Below are 16,876 nucleotides of genomic sequence, written 5' to 3' on the forward strand. Positions count from 1 at the left end.
AAACTCATGTTTGCATTTTATTTATGTTTTATTTATTCACCAGAGGCAAGGCAGGAAAATAAGCTCACTGAAGAAAATCCAGAAGTAAGGTGGTAAGAGCTCAGGTCAATAGTGGTTAAGGCTAGGGCAAAATGATTACTCTGGCAGGTTGTACGGCTGCCAGACCATGGAGGAGACAAGAGCTGAGGTCATTTCTAAAAAGTTTCTGTGATGGTACGGAACAGGCACAGAACCTTCCTAGCCTGCACCAAAGGTTGTGTTCAGTTTAGATAATTATAGATCTTGAGGTCCAGAAGGAAGTGCCCTAGTTAAATTGTAGCCAGAAAAATAACTATGCCAGGAATGTGGACTTCTTCCAATATCTTAACAGGGAAACTTGGATTCCTCTCTGACCTCCATAGGTCCAAGGCTGTTTAAGTGTCAACTGACCCCCACCAAACTAGGATTTTTGTTTTTTGGGTTTTTCTGTTTGTTTTTTTGCGATGGAGTCTCGCTCTGTTGCCCAGGCTGGAGTGTAATGACGTGATCTTGGCTCACTGCAACCCCCGCCTCCCGAGTTCAAGTGATTCTCCTGCCTCAGCCTCCCGAGTAGCTGGGATTACAGGCACGTGCCACCACACCCGGCTACTTTCTGTATTTTTAGTAGAGACAGGGTTTCACCATGTTGGCCAGGCTGGTCTTGAACTTCTGACCACAGGTGATCCACCTGCCTTGGCCTCCCAAAGTGCTGGGATTACAGGCGTGAGCCACTGCGCCCTGCCTGGGGTTTGTTTTTTTGAGAAAGGATATCACTACGTCACCTAGGCTGAAGTACAGTGGCAAGATCGTACCTCACCGTAACCTCTAACTCCTGGACTCAAGTGATCCTCCTGCCTCAGCCTCCCGAGTAGCTGGAACTATAGGTGTGCGCCACCATGCCCAGCTAACAAACTAGGGTTACTTTCACCAGGCAGGCTAAAATATTTGTTTTGAAAAATACATTTAAAAGAAAATACTTAGTTGACGTGCTTGTAATCAATCCCAGCTACTCAGGAGGCTGAGGACGAGAAGATGAGAATCACTTGAACCCGCAAGGTGGAGGCTGCAGTGAGCTGAGATTGTGCCACTGCACTCCAGCCTGTCAACACAGTGAGACTCTATCTCAAAAAAACAAACAAACAAAATAAAACTACTTAATTGACCCAAATGCCTTTCTCTCAGAGCTCCATACTGGAGTCCTACTTGGGATGCTTTAAAATGACTTGAGTCCTCACTATGTACCAAAGATGATTCTGAGCGCTTTACGTAGATGATCTCAATCTTCACAAGAAACTCTGAATTCATACCAACTCAGGAGTTGCATCTCTGGGTTCAGAAGTACCCTGCCACTTACTAGCTGTGTAACTTTGGGGAAGTAGTACTTAACCTCTATGTCTTGGCTTCCCCATCCACAAAATGGAAATAGTAGCAACAAATGCTTGTCCGTATAGAGAAAGCACTTAGGATATTTTGTAGCACATAATAAGTGTTCCATAAATGCCACTTACTAGTGGCAAGTTTTCTAAATTTTAGGCAGTAGCTATGATTGGGGCTGACTTATTCCAACAATTTCTGGCAGTATTCCTGAGTAAAGAATTGGGGAGAAGGCGAGCAGTGAAGGTGCCTACAGATCCTTGTGATTCCACTAGAATCTAAGTCTTCAGGTAGACTTCTGGGTCTCCGAAATCCACACCAACAGAGGGGAGAAACCATGCTTGAGGACAAGATCATGCCATCTGCCTTGAGCTCACCGCACAATATAGGCACCATTTGTGCTCCATTACAACTGCTCCCACAAAGGTTTCTATCCCCCACCCCATGGCCACCATCTAAGGCTGGGATAGGAAGAAGGCGCAAACACCAAAAGGAAAAGCTAGTAGTTTATATAGATAGATATATAGATATATAGATATTGATAGATATTGTGTTTACATAGTCCACAAGTTAAATGCAGGTATCCATAAGAAGAGCATTAACAATAAAAATACAATCTGTGTGTAGCCAAGTACAGAGACTTAAAATGGTAAAACAGCAAAAAGGATCTCACAAAAGTACAAATATACAGTACAAATTGATTTATTTAAAACAGTTACAAAAAAGCACAACAAAATAGAGATTATCCTTAGAATTATTAATGCTTTGTTAAAGATCAGGTAGGATTAGAGGGTAAGAAATGGTATTGGGTGGAGGGAGCACCTGACTAGTTCTAAGGCTTTAGATACAATGCAGTTGATTACATATTAATTCAGCCATTACATACTGGGGATAGTAGATGGGGGATCAGTAATTTATCTACAGGGAACTCCTACACAGATCCATCCAGACCTCCCCAGTGCCATCCTTCTCCATTCCTTAGGACCCTAAAGCCACCTGGATGATAACATTCCCATCCTCCTTTCTCCACCCCATTCCCTATCCATATATTCTTCCCTCGCCTAAGGTGCTGTGCAAGCTGAGAGCAGTCTGCTCTCTGCAGCTGGATCATATACTGTTTTGGCTACAGGGATCCTGTGTGACTAAGAAGGTTGTAGGGGACAGCCTTATTTTAATACTTTTAAGTTAGCCATGAGTACAGTCAGTCCCTCCCCCAACACAATCTAGATTCTCTTGAATGCAAGTATCAATCAAGTGAGGGATCAACCCTGCCTTCAGCAATACCAGCAATGCACTAACCGCTCACAGCTCACAACTACGTGCAAACTCCCTGTCCAGGGGGTGGGTGTAAAACCACTGTGTCATCAGCTCACTCTCTCTCTCTCTGAAGAACCTCAGTCCCCATGACAGTCATAAAGACAAATAAATGCTTCCAAGTTTGACAATAGGTAAAGGCACATGGGCTGCTGCCACACACACTGCAGGCAGGAACCCAATTTGAGGCCATCTTCACTGCTGGGCATTTGCAGTGGAATGGCTTTGGGATCACAAAGACTTTGAGTTCGCAATCTACCAGGGGGGATCTAGGTTTAACTGGAGAACTAATAAAGAAACCTTTAGTGTGAAAAGTGCATTTATGACTATTGTTCCTGCTGGGGAGGCAGCAGGGCAAACTCCAACACCTCTCCTCCTTCCGCCCCAGGCACTGTGCATAGTCTGCAGCTAAGGAGAGCGTGCAGTCGACTCTAGCATCTCTGGGGCCAGTGTCATCATAGGCCCAGACCAGGCTTCTGGTCCAAAGATGGATCCTAGAGTTGAAAGAGCAACTGACAGCTGCAAAGACCCAGATGCTTATTTTATTATTGCATAATGTGGGAGACCTTCCCTACCCCAGGGAAGATGGAGGGTGAAGGCTTCCCAGCAAAGGGCAAACAGGTTCCTGATCAACATCCAACCTAATAAGGTTCAGCTCCTCAACTGTAGTGTACACTTTTGCCCATCTGAAAGGTACTGTAGCTTCAGTGTGGTTTAGTAAACTTAGCCTAGGAGGCCAAGATGTCTCCCTAAAACTTAGTCGCTGTCCTATTTACTTTGTTTATAAGACTGTGACCTAACTTCCCATGGCCAATTCAATCAACCAGGTTGTCTTTACTCCAACGGACCCAGGCCTTTTCCCAGTCAATCCATGTCCAACCCTTCATCTCCAGTGTGATCACTCAACTCTTCAATATGCCTGCTTGCTGCAGGTTTAAACCACACCACCATCCTGTGCTTCCCCCTAAATCGCTCATGATGCACACCAGTAAAAATAAAACTAAACCCCACTTGAGGTGCTATTTCAGCCAAACTTTAAACCCTCTTCAAACTCCAGAATCCACCTAACTGGAGCTGGACGAACTTCACTGGGATGCTGGCATGGGCCCCTAATGTGGTTCCCTTCATTTAGTTTTTAAAACAGGATACAAGATACCACAAAGGAAAGAAGTTAATACAACAGAAGACACCACTAGTAGAAACCTGCTTGTTTCTCCCTCAAGATAGTCAGACATTTGGAGCCAAAAGGCTCCCAACAGCACTGAAGCCATATCCTTTGGATTCACCAGTCCACCAGCAGCATTTCATACCATCCCTATTCCACATGACTTTGCTATAAAATAATGTGGCCTAACACAGGTAAGAATGAACCGGACGCCTAGACTTAATCTACATGGCCAAAGACATGGAGGATAGGGAGCTGTAGAGGGCAGCAGGCAGGACAGTGAGCGGACAGCAGCAGTGGCAAAGCAGCGCAAAGCAAAGCCCTTGGTGGTATGACCAACTGGGACCAAGAACATAGAAGGATCAGCCCAGATCGGCTGAGGCCCCTCCCCTCAGGTACAAGCACTCAGCTCTGAACTCCTAGATCCCCTTCCCCCCATGCCACCTCTTCCTCATGTGTACTAATCTTGATAGGAATGATTCAAGACTTGGCTTATTATCCATCCATGACTGGGTTCCCCTATTCCCAAATTGGTATACACATTTTTACACAGTGCCAGACAGTCAGCAGTCCTCCTTTCTATTCCTAAGAGCTGGAAACGTCCTACTGCTGACAAGAGACAGGCACTGGCCCTCGTCAACTGCTCATTCCTAAAAAGTTGACAACTTTCCACTAAAATACTCACTCTCTAAAAACTGCTCTCATGTCTCCTGCAAACTCAGGAAATTCCTATAAGGAAGAATGGACACACCACAGGTTAGTCATATTTTTCATGCCTGGAGGAAAAGACTAAACTAGAGGTTAAAGGCAAGGGGAAGGCCACAGCTCTGACTGAGATTTAGAGCACAGAGCTGCTTTTCCTGGGGACCATAGTTTATGAAAGATACCTTTGCAGCTCAGCAAAATCAAGTATTAATATGTTATATATGCATGGAACGATATTGTGATATTACAGGAGCTGCTGGTATTGCTTCACCAGCAAGAGACAGAACAGGAGCAGCAACAGAAAGGTCAGGGCCCAACCTGCCAGGGTCCTCAAGAATTTCTCTTTCCAGAATTCCGTGGAAGTTACCAGGTTGCAAAGTCACAAGTAGCCCAAGTGGAGCGTGATTTGATTTAAACTAATTGGTCTGTATCTGGTTAGACATAGGTTTGCCCCATAAGCAGAAAGCTCAGCTGTGTCCTTGCAGACACTGCTTGAGCATCTTCTGTGTACATGTCACTAAATTCAGTTGATGAGCCTTCCTATGAGGAAGGATGCTTGTGAGAAACCCGTGCAAACAATGAACTCTAGGAATGAGTTGCTCATGAAACAGCCAGAGATGAGGCCTTCTCCCAAGGCTCTCATTTGAGGAGATTCCTCAAGACTCAACCCCACAGGCCCCCACTGTAGGAAACAAGCCAGAGAAAGCAGCATTCAGAGAATGGGGGACAGAGAAGGGGAAAGATATGATCCCAAATGCAGTACGAAGTTGGTGTCTGGTTTTGATACAAACCAGATACTGAAGCACTCGTGGTCAGGTCAGCAGCTTCCTTTGATGGACCCCCAAAAGCTGACTGACCAGGCAACTGCTTTCAAGGAATGAAAGAGTGTAGGGCTTGTAGCAAACAAGCCAGTTTCAGTCACTCTGTTCCCCCAGGAGAACAACCTTTAGCACCTGAACACTAAGAATGACTCCATTCTCAGAACTTCCCCTCCCCCCAGGAGGTAGGTAAGATTATTTATCCCCATTTGGCAGGTGGGGAGGAAGTGAAAGAGCCAGAGGTCACGAGACTTGCCGAAAGTCCTTGACAGAGCAGACATCAGACCTCAGAGGTTTGGACTCCTGATGCCAGGCCAGGTCTCAGCCAATCCAAGTACACCTTATAAAGGACATGCCAGGATCACAGCCTGGGAGAAGTCTAACCAGAGAGCTGGGTGGATAATACCCTGAGTTGCCTTCAAGAGTCTAAAGACCCCCAAAAAACAAACAAAAAAACTCACCCACCTGAAAGCTAGTGGGGGAGCCTAATTCCCAATACCCAATGGAACCCCACGGTCTGAGCTGATGCTAAAAGTTGTGAAGAAAATGTGGGATTAAGACATTGGCGGGGGCTGGGGGGGGGGTGCAAATGCAACTAAGATTGAAAATACTTTTTGCAGAGGAATATACCACCACAAAATGACATCTATTCAGGTATTGAAATGTTATCAAGCCTATCCTAGAATCTTAGAGCTGGTGGTGGGAGGGGATGGACTGGAGACACCAGAATGCCGGGAGAAGCAGTGGAACAAGATGTGAGGGGCATATGGGACGTGTGAAAATGCTATGATGGGCACTGCCCAGCCATGCATTTGCCCTGGCCCAGGGCATAGTTCCCTTCTTCTTTCTCCACCAAGCTGTTTGGCAGTGGAAGTGGAGGGGACATGATTTTGAGATTTTAAAAATAGAGATTATAGCTGAAGGGGAAACCAGAGAGACCCCTACCCACCAAAAACTAGAGGTCTTGGTCAGAGTGGACAAAACCAACTTTGCAGACAAGGAAAGGCAGTGCAGCTACAAATGAGGCCCAGGTCACAACACCATGCAGAGGTCAGGGCAGCAGGAGAGTGGGGGCGGCGCAGGCACTTAGGCACAACACAGACAAAGGTGGGGGATCAGTGCCTGGGAAAAAAGGGTCTACTAATTCTTTCTAAAGTCACCATTACCAGCAAGATTCTGTGAGATTTCAAAGTGAGTCTGGCATGCTGAATTGGAGGAGCTTTGTTAGGTGAGCTACCTTTCCAGAGGCCCTGCCTAGAACCCAGTCAGCCTGGCTATCAAGTCTCTCTCCCAAAGTCCGCTGACTGAATCCCTGGCAAGGTAGTACTTCACTCTGAACCCTGAAGGGGCTCTCCCTCTGGGCCCCCGTGCTGCTAGAAGCCTTGTAGGCGGAATGGTGAGGAGAGATGGGGAAGAGCTATGAAGCAGAGGATCAAGCAGAGTCCTGTAGATCAGAGTGCTCCTCCCCTACACACTCAGCCACAGACATCTGGAACAAAATCACCCTTTAAAGTGCGCATCTCTCACAAGAAGGGTTCTGGGTGGGAACCCTCTTATTTCCAACCTTGGGGCCTCCTGCCCTTCCACCACAAAAAAGAAAAAAAACTTCTGACAGTTTAACTGCTACTATAAGCTGTGGATCATCATTTTTGGCTCTCTTTACTCCCTCCCTCTGCCATCTGCTCCCAAAGCCTGGACTTTCTCTTGCAGGAGCTAGGGATGGGGAGGAAAGAACAGGGAGGCCCTGATTTTGGAATGTTTCTTCTCCTGTGTGCACCCCCTTCCTTCCTTGCCCCAGGCCTGCTGCTCCCCATCACAACACCCTCTGGGGTTGTCCTGAAAGGACGCCATGGGGTAATGAGCAACAGATCCTGCCTTGGGAGGCTGACTTCATGCCTCCCCTTTCCCCCAAATCTCACTGCCAAGAAAGCCATTCCCTGCTCGGCGTGTGCAAATCCTCTGCCTGCTCACAGCGGCGAGGCAAGGCTCTGGGGTAAAGCCCCAGTCCTGGTCTGGGAAAGAGGTTCATTTTCCCGCATTGGAACGCCCTTCAATGGACAGCTTTACCTCCTGTGGAATGAAAGAGGGACGGAGCAGCGCAGCCCGTGCCTCCTCCCCTTGCATGCCGTATCTTTGGAAGCTCGGGGTTGGCCAGCAGGCCTGAGCACCAGGCTCAGGCTGGGAAGGCTCTACCACATGGGAGCCCTCTCCTGCCGGCTGGCTCTTCCCCTCACTGTCACATAGCTCTCTGGGTCCCAAGACCGTCCTCTCAGGCCTTTCTCGGGGGGGACCCAGCTGGCCTGGGGGAGCACAGCTGGCCTGAGAAACTGAGTTACTGTTCAAGCTCTGTAAACTGATAGAGATGCAGACATCTCCCACCTGTAGCCGATGGCAGGGCAGAGAGAAGAGTTGTGTCGTCCGCCCAGGGCTGCAAGAGGACCAACCCTGGCCATATACAAAGAAGGGGTGCTCAGGGGGCACCTCGATGCTCACTTTGCTCTGCTGCTCACCAACCACAAAATGTAGCATGACAAATCCAGGCCATTGGCTCTCCTGAATGTCCACGACCGTGCTAGAGTCAATCTTCAGCCCCCCACTCACTTCGGCACTGCGCACAAAATCCTGGGTCTGGAGGTCCTCCACCCGCTTCAGCTCTCCCGTAGCCAGCTGGATGATGGCGCCTTTCATGAAATGGGAAGGCAAGTGGGAGGAGGTAATGGGGGGCGGCGTTGGCTCTTTGTCTGGGAAGGTGGCTCTGGCCTGCACGTCCAGACTTGATGCTACCAGGATCTCCGAGCCCACAGGCAGCAGGCCTGAGTCAGTTCCAGTGGGCACCAGGTTGCCATTGGCTACAACCATTGCTTTGGGTAAAGGTCTATGTTTTACTGGTTCCTGATGGGACTGAGGGTAGAACCCACGGGCTTGATTTTTCTCTGCCAGCTCTGCAGGGTTCCTGGCTGACCCTCGCCCCTCACCCTGATGGTCGGGGGGATGATGGGATAGGTTGAGGGGGCTGGGTTCCTCTTTCCTCTGAGCTGCCACCACACGATAGTCCTGAGAAGCTAAAGCGCCAACCACTCGCTGGACCTCAAGGTCGGTGTCCGGGGTCCCCCGGTGTGCTGGTGCCGCTACCTCCACCCGTGGAGTCTGAGAACCTGAAAACAACTGTCCATCCACCACACATTCTACCACTGGCACCAGTCCCTGGCCTTCACCCTTGCTGTTGGGGGAGTCAAGGGCTTCACTTTCCCGTCTTACTAAATTTCGTTCTCGCGGTCTCTGTCCTCCATTTGCAGCAGCTGCTTCCAGAGCAGACTGGCTCTCCTGAGGGGTAAGAACTGGGCTGGCACCTGCTGGAGGGGTTTCATGCAAAGTATACCCAGCAGGTAGCCTGGACATCTGATAATAAATGGGCATCCGACCTGGAGCAAGGTCCAGCGGCTGAGTACTTGAATGATGTGGCAATTGCCCAGGTGGGGAGGTGGCAGAGGGAGCTTTGTTAAATGAGTGGGCTGGGGAGGGAGCCTGTGGGGGAGGAGTGGCTCCTTCTGCCAGAAGTGAGGCATATGGCACAAAGTGTGGAAGGTGAGAGGTGGCAAGGTTGGCAGAAGGAGACAGGAGGGGACTCGGTAGGAAATTAGGTGGCACAGCATAGGGAAGGCTATAAGGAGACCCAATGAACTGCAGTGAGGTGGATGGAAGCTGAGCATAGTGGATTGGGGGATAGTGGATGCCTGGATGTTGAATTAGTGAAGACGCTACATTAAACGTCGGGGGCAAGGGGCTCATATTCACCACAGATGGGAGGCCAGTTGGTGAGAAGGTGGCAGGTGGCACAGCCACCTTATACAGCATGCCATACTGGTCCACTGTCAGACCGGTGATGGCCTCAGCTCCATCACCCCCCAGGCTGACTCTGGTTCCTGCCTGGCTCTGCCCAGCCACCACAACCCCTCGGGACCATTCAGAAGCATCACTGGAGGGTGTGTGGTTAGCGGAGCAGCTGGTAGTTCTCCCCATATCCTCGCTGGTCACGGGGAGGTCTCGTTTCTTTGGTGGAAGGCATTCCTGACTCCTCTCATGAACAGGTTTCATATTGCTTTGTGGTGTTCCTGGAGCCTGGAAGGAGTCGGCTTGCTCCCTGGGGCATCAGAAGGGGCTTCTCTGTAGCTTCCCTGTACCCCTCTCTGCTTCTGGCTGGGGCGCCCACATCTGCTAGGGAACAAATCAGAGGCAAAGAAAAGTAACCTAGGGATGAGCCAAGACAAAGGAAATAGAAAGAACTGTGCCATGGAGGAAGATGTAACAAAAGGGACTGTTAGAAAATAAGGAGGAAAGAGAAAGGGGCAGACAAGGAGGCTACCCCCAACTCATCCAGCCTGGGACATGAGAGAAACACAAGGCACAAAGAGCTATAGGGACAAGCATTCACCAATGCACAAATAACCTGTGGGCTCCACAAGCCCAGAGAGACCAACAGCTTCACAGTTAGTCATGTGTCTCATGAGCCATGAGCACCTTGTCTCTTTTCTGCCTTCTTCCCAAAGGGGTCTTTGAACACATGGTCTTTCCTGCTGGCTCTTTTGGTGTTTTTTTTTGTTTTGTTTTGTTTTGTTTTTTACACATGGAGTTTTGCTCTTGTTGCCCAGGCCAGAGTGCAATGGTGCAATCTCAGTTCACTGCAACCTCCGCCTCCCAGGTTCAAGGAATTCTGCCTCGGCCTCCCGAGTAGCTGGGACTACAGGCATGCACCACCATGCCCAGCTAACTTTATATTTTTAATAGAGAAGGAGTTTCACATGTTGGCCAGGCTAGTCTTGAACTCCTGCCCTTGGGTGATCTGCCTGCCTCAGCCCCCCAAAGTGTTGGGATTATGGGTGTGAGCCACAGCACCCAGCCTCCTGTTGGCTCTTTTTCTTAAGTTTCTCCTTTTGCTACCAAACATGAATGTGCCACCTTCTTTCCTGAACACATGACCTCATCCTTGCTTCCTTTCTGTAGCCTAATTTGGGTTATGATCTCACCTACTACTATCCCAAGCCTGGCTAAAAACTCTCTTCCTCCTTTGCCTCATATCATCCGTACCTCAAAGACCTAGGTGTCAAAATCTTCAGGTCTGCTTGTGTCTTTGTTTTTAAACTTTGCTCCCTAACCAGGTTATGAAAATTAACATCTTTGCCCCATGAAATAATACATTTTAACTCAGCCTCTATATAGTGAGAGTGATTAAATTAGTTTGCTGTCAACTTGTTTCTCCTCTTCACCAAAGAACAACAAAATTCTTCTGACCTTATGTACACTTCCGGTTCCCTAGTCTCAAAAGGCTTCTTTTCTTCTCAGTGATCACCTTCAATTTGCCTTCTCTATTCATTCCCTTTCTTTTTTCTTTGCGCTTTCTTTTACCAATAGCTCTTTCTCCACTGTAGGTCTGCTCCAGGCACCACTCCATAAAATTCTGGTTCCATTCCTCTAAACATGCCTGTTTTTTTCCCCATATCTGTATGGTTCATAAGAAAGTTCTCTTTCCCCTTTCTCTTATTGTCACCTTTTACAAATGCTTCTGTCCATTGTTATAAAGCAACTTTTTGGTCTGAACGCTTCAGTACACATGAACTTTGCTGCCTATTTCTTCCAACCAGGTTCCAGTTCTTTGGATCTGAAAAGAGCTTTCTATATTATATTCTGTTCTGTTTTTCCACTGTGACATCCCAGATATTTTCCTGAAACAAGGAATTCAAAGTGCCGCTATTACCTGAGTTTCCAGTGGTGCTTCTGAGCAGCTGTAGTAAGTGTCCTCCCGGCTGGCTCGGGAGCCTAGAAGATAGAAACAGGAATGGAGTAAGCAGCTGCCTGACCTCTGTAATTCCAAAGCATTACAGTATACACGTCCTTGCCTCATCTTCTTCCCCACAGGTAAATGGTACATCTACCCAGAGTGCCCAGGCAGTTGAACAGAAAGAAAAACATCTCTAGTGTTCCAACCTGTAAGAAGACATCCCTGAAAAAAAATTTTCATGTATCACATTTCATTGGTTTTCCTTAACATCATTTCCCTAACATCTACCTGTGCCTGTTCCCCAAAGGTTAAATTTGCTTCCAATCCAAATTTCAGATAAATGCAAATAAAAATGGAAGCTTTAACATTGTTCCCATATGAACAGTGGTAAGCAGGAAAAATCAACTCCATGGATTTCCCCTTTATTCTGGGCCTGTGAAAACATAAATGTGGTGTTATTTAAATGAAAAAAGCAGCACTAGATGAAAAAGAACAATTATTTATGTTTCTGGGGCAGAAAAAGAGGTCAAGGGGGAGTCACGCAAGGGGTAGGTAGACTTATTAAGAGATTTTCAGGGTTAAAAAAAAATGAGCGTGTGTGTGTGTGTATGTAAAATTTTCTGAGGGACAACTTTATACCAAGTGCTGAATCAGGTATGAAATAAACTGAAAATATTGCCTTGGTCCTCAGGTGGCTAACATTGGTGAAACAAAACTACCGCTAAACCATCAATATGTGAATCTACACTTGCCAGAAACGCAAAGCGTGAAAGAATGGAGCCTTAACCTCTGAAGACAGAGAAAGTAGTACAGATGAGTGAGTGCTCCGAGAAACTGACTATCCTGTCCAAGTCCTATAGAACACGCCAAGCCTCAACCCAAACCAAATGCAACATCTCAAGATTGGCAAGGTGCAGGTGTACACAAAAGGTGGAAGGATAGGAAAACACAGTGGGAAGACAAATTCCTAATTCCACACACACATATTACACAGTGGCATAAATGATGCCTCTTTTCTCCACCAGCAGTTTTAGTAACTGAAAAGCAGTTTGCTTTCTTCTTCATTCCCAACAGAAACTGGGGTCACATCTTCAATCCCAAAATGATCCTTGCTTTCTGTAACGAAAACTTTAAAGAAAACCTGCCTCCAGGTCACCCAGAGTTTAGCAAACATAGGCTAGTAAAAGGACCGAAAGAGGCAAAAGGTCTGCAGAAAGGACAACAAAGAGCCAAGCCTGTGCACCAGGTTCCCACAACGCAAAACACACTTAAGAATCCGAAACCTCAGCCTCTCGAGAACCTCACTGAAGATCTCAAAGGGAAAACGCAGTTTGTGACCCCAACCGAGCTAACAGGCTGTTAGGAGAGCTGCCAACGCTGCTAGCAGAGCCCGGAACCAAGCTCCTCATCACGCTTGGGTCGGAATCAAGGGGCTGAACCCAGGTGCAGACTCAAATTCTCTGCGGGCTAGAGGTGCGCCCGACAGAAAGGGAGGAGAAGCTTGTCAGAGACTAGGGTTATGGCTCCCAGTGGTCCCGCAATCCTTGTGCCAACAAGGGTAGGGCTCGAAATCGAGAGTTCTGCGTTTAGAGAGTAGGGGGTCCACCCTTCACCAAGGCGGCAGGGGCGAGGCCCTGCAGGCGACGCTTCCTTGTTTGGGGGCCCTTCCCGCCCCGCAGACTCGAACACCTTGGCTCTCAGGGACACAGCCTCCGGGGCGCCGGGGCCTGAGGCCGCCTTTCAGGCCAGGCTAGAGAGAAGCGCAAGGGGGTCTAGGTGCGGCCTCTCCCCTCCGTCTGTCCGCGGTTCATGGGCCCCGGCCCGGCGGAGCAACGGGCTCCTCAGGGCCACTTCCTCCGAAGCACGGAGCCCAGGCCTGCCTGGCCCCGGCGGCCACCACTTCCAAGGACACTCACCAGCCCATTTCACAGCGCTTCCCGGGATCCACCAGCTCGTCCCGGAGCCGCCGCAACCGCGGCCGCCGCCATCCCCGGCCCCGGAGCCGCCCCACACCCAGCGCCCCCCCAGCCGGGCGCCCAGAGATGGCGTCAAGCGCGTCCCGCCCCTGGCGCGGAGAGATTGCGTCGCGCTGGGGTGGGAGAGCAACGCCCAGGACTCCCCGGGAAGGGAGGGTGCCACACTCCCATCGCGTTCGGCGTTCCCTCTGTTGGGTGAACAAACTCTTCTCCCTGGGACCGGGTCACGTGAATAGGTCTGGGCCCGGCCCCCTCAACCTGAACCCATAATGACCCCGCAATCGTTCCACCTCAGTAAATTTTGGGGGTTCCCAAACAGCCCTGGGGCGTGGTCATCGGCGACCCCCCATTTCCTGGACTTCTTGTCCTGACTTGTGCAGCCTTTTCTGAGGAACTTCGGGGAACCCCGAGGTGACCTAGGCTCAGGAGAAAAGGAGATGCCTCTTGGGGACCCAGGTGGAGATAGGAAGTCTTTTTTTTTTTTTTTTTTTTTGAGACAGAGTTTCGCTCTTGTTGCCCAGGCTGGAGTGCAATTGCACGATCTCGGCTCACCCAACCTCCTTCTCCCAGGTTCAAGCAATTCTCCTACCTCAGCCTCCTGAGCAGCTGGGATTACAGGCGTGCGCCACCACGCCCGGCTAATTTTTTGTGGGTTTCTCCATGTTGGTAAGGCTGGTCGTGAACTCCCGACCTCAGGTGATCCGCCCGCCTCGGCCTGCCAAAGTACTAGGATTACAAGCGTGAGCCACCGTGCCAGGGCAATAGGAGCTCTTTAAGTGTTGAAAAGTGGCCCCCGAGGGAGGTAAGACAGTGCACCCCACTCAGAATCTAGGGGAAGGTGACAAGGAGTGGAACACCTGAAAGTTTAGAGAGAGGCCGGAGTTTAGTACGGTGAGAAGCAGCTTGGTTTAGTGGAAAGAGGGCTTGACTACTCAGTGAAATATTAGGTCACCATTCATTACAAATTAACTAGTCAACTTCATAGTAACATGAACATCTGCTTAACTTGAGTGAAAACAAAAGTGAGCGCCAGTTGAATTTATGTTTGAATAACAACTGTGTTTCTTTTTGTTTTTAAAGTATAGGTTGGTGCAAAAGTAATTGCGGTTTTGGCCACCGAAATGAAGACTTTCAGTTTCTGCAAACTCTGTTCAATAAATAAAATCGAGCCGGGTGCGGTGGCTCACGCCTGTAATCCCAGCACTTTGGGAGGCCGAGGCGGGCGGATCTCGAGGTCGGGAGATTGAGACCAGCCTGGCTAACACGGTGAAACCCCGTCTCTACTAAAAATACAGAAAATTAGCCGGGCATGGTGGCGAGCGCCTGTAGTCCCAGCTACTCGGGAGGCTGAGGCAGGAGAATGGCGTGAACTCGGGAGGCGGAGATGGCACCACTGCACTCCAGCCTGGGCAATAGAGTGAGACTCCATCTCAAAAAAAAAAAAAAGATATATCATTGCAGTTTAGTGTGTGTGTGTATATATATATATATATATTTTTTTAACCCTGTTGCCCAGGTTAGAGTGCAGTGGTGCCATCTTAGCTCACTGCCTCCTCAAATTCCAGGACTCAAGCAGTCCTCCCACCTCAGCCTCTGGGGTAGGTGCCATGATAGGCATGCACCACCATACCCAGCTAATTTTGTGAAATTTCTTGTAGAGACAAGGTCTTGCTATGTTGCCCAGGCTGGTCTTAGACTCCTGTGCTCAAGTGATCTTCCCTCCTCGGCCTCCCAAAGTGCTGAAATTTCAGGCATGAGCCTACCACACCCAGCCTGGGTTGTATGTATTTGTGTGTATCTGTACAGAAAAGGAGTAGAATACATAACTAATTAACATTGGATATTTTGGGGAAGGAAAGTGGAATTGGGTAGTGGTCAAAAGGCAAAGAACTTATATTATTGTTTGAATATTTAGGAGAATATTATCTTAGAAATAAAAAAAGTAAGTTAAGATACAGATACAATGCATGATCTCTAAGATTCTTTCTAGGGAAGCCTTAGACCTCAATTATGTTTTCTCACCTGGATGAGCACATAAGGCCATAAAAAATTATCAAGCACCACACACACACACACACACACACACACACACCACAAATGGGAAAAAACATAGTGAAGTTACTGCTGTCATCTAAATCATCAGAGTGTTTTGCTTCATTAATATTAATATTGTTCATGACAGTCTCTTCTCTCAGTTTGGCCAAGAAGGAAGTCCTGTGGTCACTCAGTGTGTCCGTTTTAGCACTAACTGGCATTCTGGTTTCTAGTTCATTTCTTAGCTCACTAAACTGGCATTAAAATCGTCAAGATAGGAACCCTTGGACTATCCAAGCATATTCAAGGATAGCTAGTTTCTGCCAGATCAAGATACACACTCGGAGCTGGGTTTTCTTTTTTTTTTTTTTGAGACGGAGTCTCGCTCTGTCGCCCAGGCTGGAGTGCAGTGGCTGGATCTCAGCTCACTGCAAGCTCCGCCTCCCGGGTTTACGCCATTCTCCTGTCTCAGCCTCCTGAGCAGCTGGGACTACAGACGCCCACCACCTCGCCCGGCTAGTTTTTTGTATTTTTTAGTAGAGACGGGGTTTCACCGTGTTAGCCAGGATGGTCTCGATCTCCTGACCTCGTGATCCGCCCGTCTCGGCCTCCCAAAGGGCTGGGATTACAGGCTTGAGCCACCGCGCCCGGCGGAGCTGGGTTTTCTGTACAAATTTGAAAGAGTAGATACAGGTAGATGTAAGCAAAAAAAAGTTTTATGGCTACCAACCATTAACATAATGACGTATGTGATACAAAAGCATGTCCATTAAAATATAAAAAACAGGATGTTCTGATTGGTGAAACACAGGTGATTTCCGGGTTTGGCATGCAGTCCCAAAAGGGTGGGTCATATCTCCGCTGTATCCCATTCCAGAACTCTTTACTACTCTGAGTAATCCTTTTTTCTTTGGTTGTATATCTTGATGGTAGAAAGCTCCATAGCAACAGTTTGACAGGTATATTAGTGATAAGTAAACTAATAAAGTTTTTAGATTTATGGCGCAAAAATAACCAAAAGTTACCTAATTTATCCAAATATCTGTATTATTTTCTGGAATCTGGATAATGCCCCTATTTAAGCTATTTATAGTCAGTAAACCAGGCCCAGGTATGGTGGCTAACTCCTGTAATCCCAGCACTTTGGGAGGCCAAAGCAGGTGAATCACCTGAGGTCAGGAGTTCGAGACTAGCCTGGCCAACTTGGTGAAACCCCATCTCTACTAAAAATACAAAAATTAGCTGGGCATGGTAGCCCGTGCCTATAATCCCAGCTTCTTGAGAGGCTGAGGCAGGATAATTGCTTGAACCGGGGGGCAAAGGTTGCGGTGAGCCAATATCGCGCCACTGCAGTCCAGCCTAGGCAACAGAGTGAGACTCTGTCTCAAAAGAAAAACAAAAACAAAAAACTGATAAAAGTAAAGGGTTTTTTGTTTTTGATGTGTTTTAGGTATTTGGGGGTATTTGGAAAATGAAAAGTTAAACTTCAGTCTGTTTTGTCCACTTCTTCCCTTTCCCTGGATTCCTATTGAATTCCATTGTTGTGTATAGATTGAATTTTTGTGATGGGAGAGCTTGAGCTGCTCTGTTGGAAGGAAAACAAAAATAAAACCCTGTTATGTGGGTTATTTTTCTCCCTGAGCAGTCAGGAGTTGCAAACCAGCTCTCTGTGTTATCTAGTTCTCACTGGTGATAT

At 48.1% G+C, this 16,876-nt stretch overlaps 2 protein-coding genes across 2 annotated transcripts in view; both read right to left on the reverse strand.

The window, feature by feature from the left end:
* IST1 (IST1, ESCRT-III associated factor) overlaps positions 1 to 13,189 on the reverse strand; it is an 83,520-nt gene extending 70,331 nt beyond the window's left edge. Inside the window, exons 1-2 of the mRNA XM_025369871.1 lie at positions 13,087 to 13,189; positions 11,147 to 11,208 (exon numbers count right to left, since the gene is read on the reverse strand). The gene's annotated coding sequence lies outside the window, so the exon portion shown is untranslated. The remainder of the gene's footprint in view (positions 1 to 11,146; positions 11,209 to 13,086) is intronic.
* On the reverse strand, positions 1,886 to 13,185 carry ATXN1L (ataxin 1 like). Its single transcript, XM_025369860.1, has 3 exons — positions 13,087 to 13,185; positions 11,147 to 11,208; positions 1,886 to 9,606 (listed from the first exon to the last, which is right to left on the reverse strand). The coding sequence occupies exon 3, from the start codon at positions 9,487 to 9,489 to the stop codon at positions 7,420 to 7,422; it is 2,070 nt and encodes a 689-aa protein (XP_025225645.1). The 5' UTR covers positions 9,490 to 9,606; positions 11,147 to 11,208; positions 13,087 to 13,185; the 3' UTR covers positions 1,886 to 7,419.
* Positions 13,190 to 16,876: the final 3,687 nt, after the last annotated feature.

This window comes from Theropithecus gelada, chromosome 20 (genome assembly GCF_003255815.1).
Source record: "Theropithecus gelada isolate Dixy chromosome 20, Tgel_1.0, whole genome shotgun sequence".
In the NCBI taxonomy this organism is placed as follows: Eukaryota; Metazoa; Chordata; class Mammalia; order Primates; family Cercopithecidae; genus Theropithecus; species Theropithecus gelada.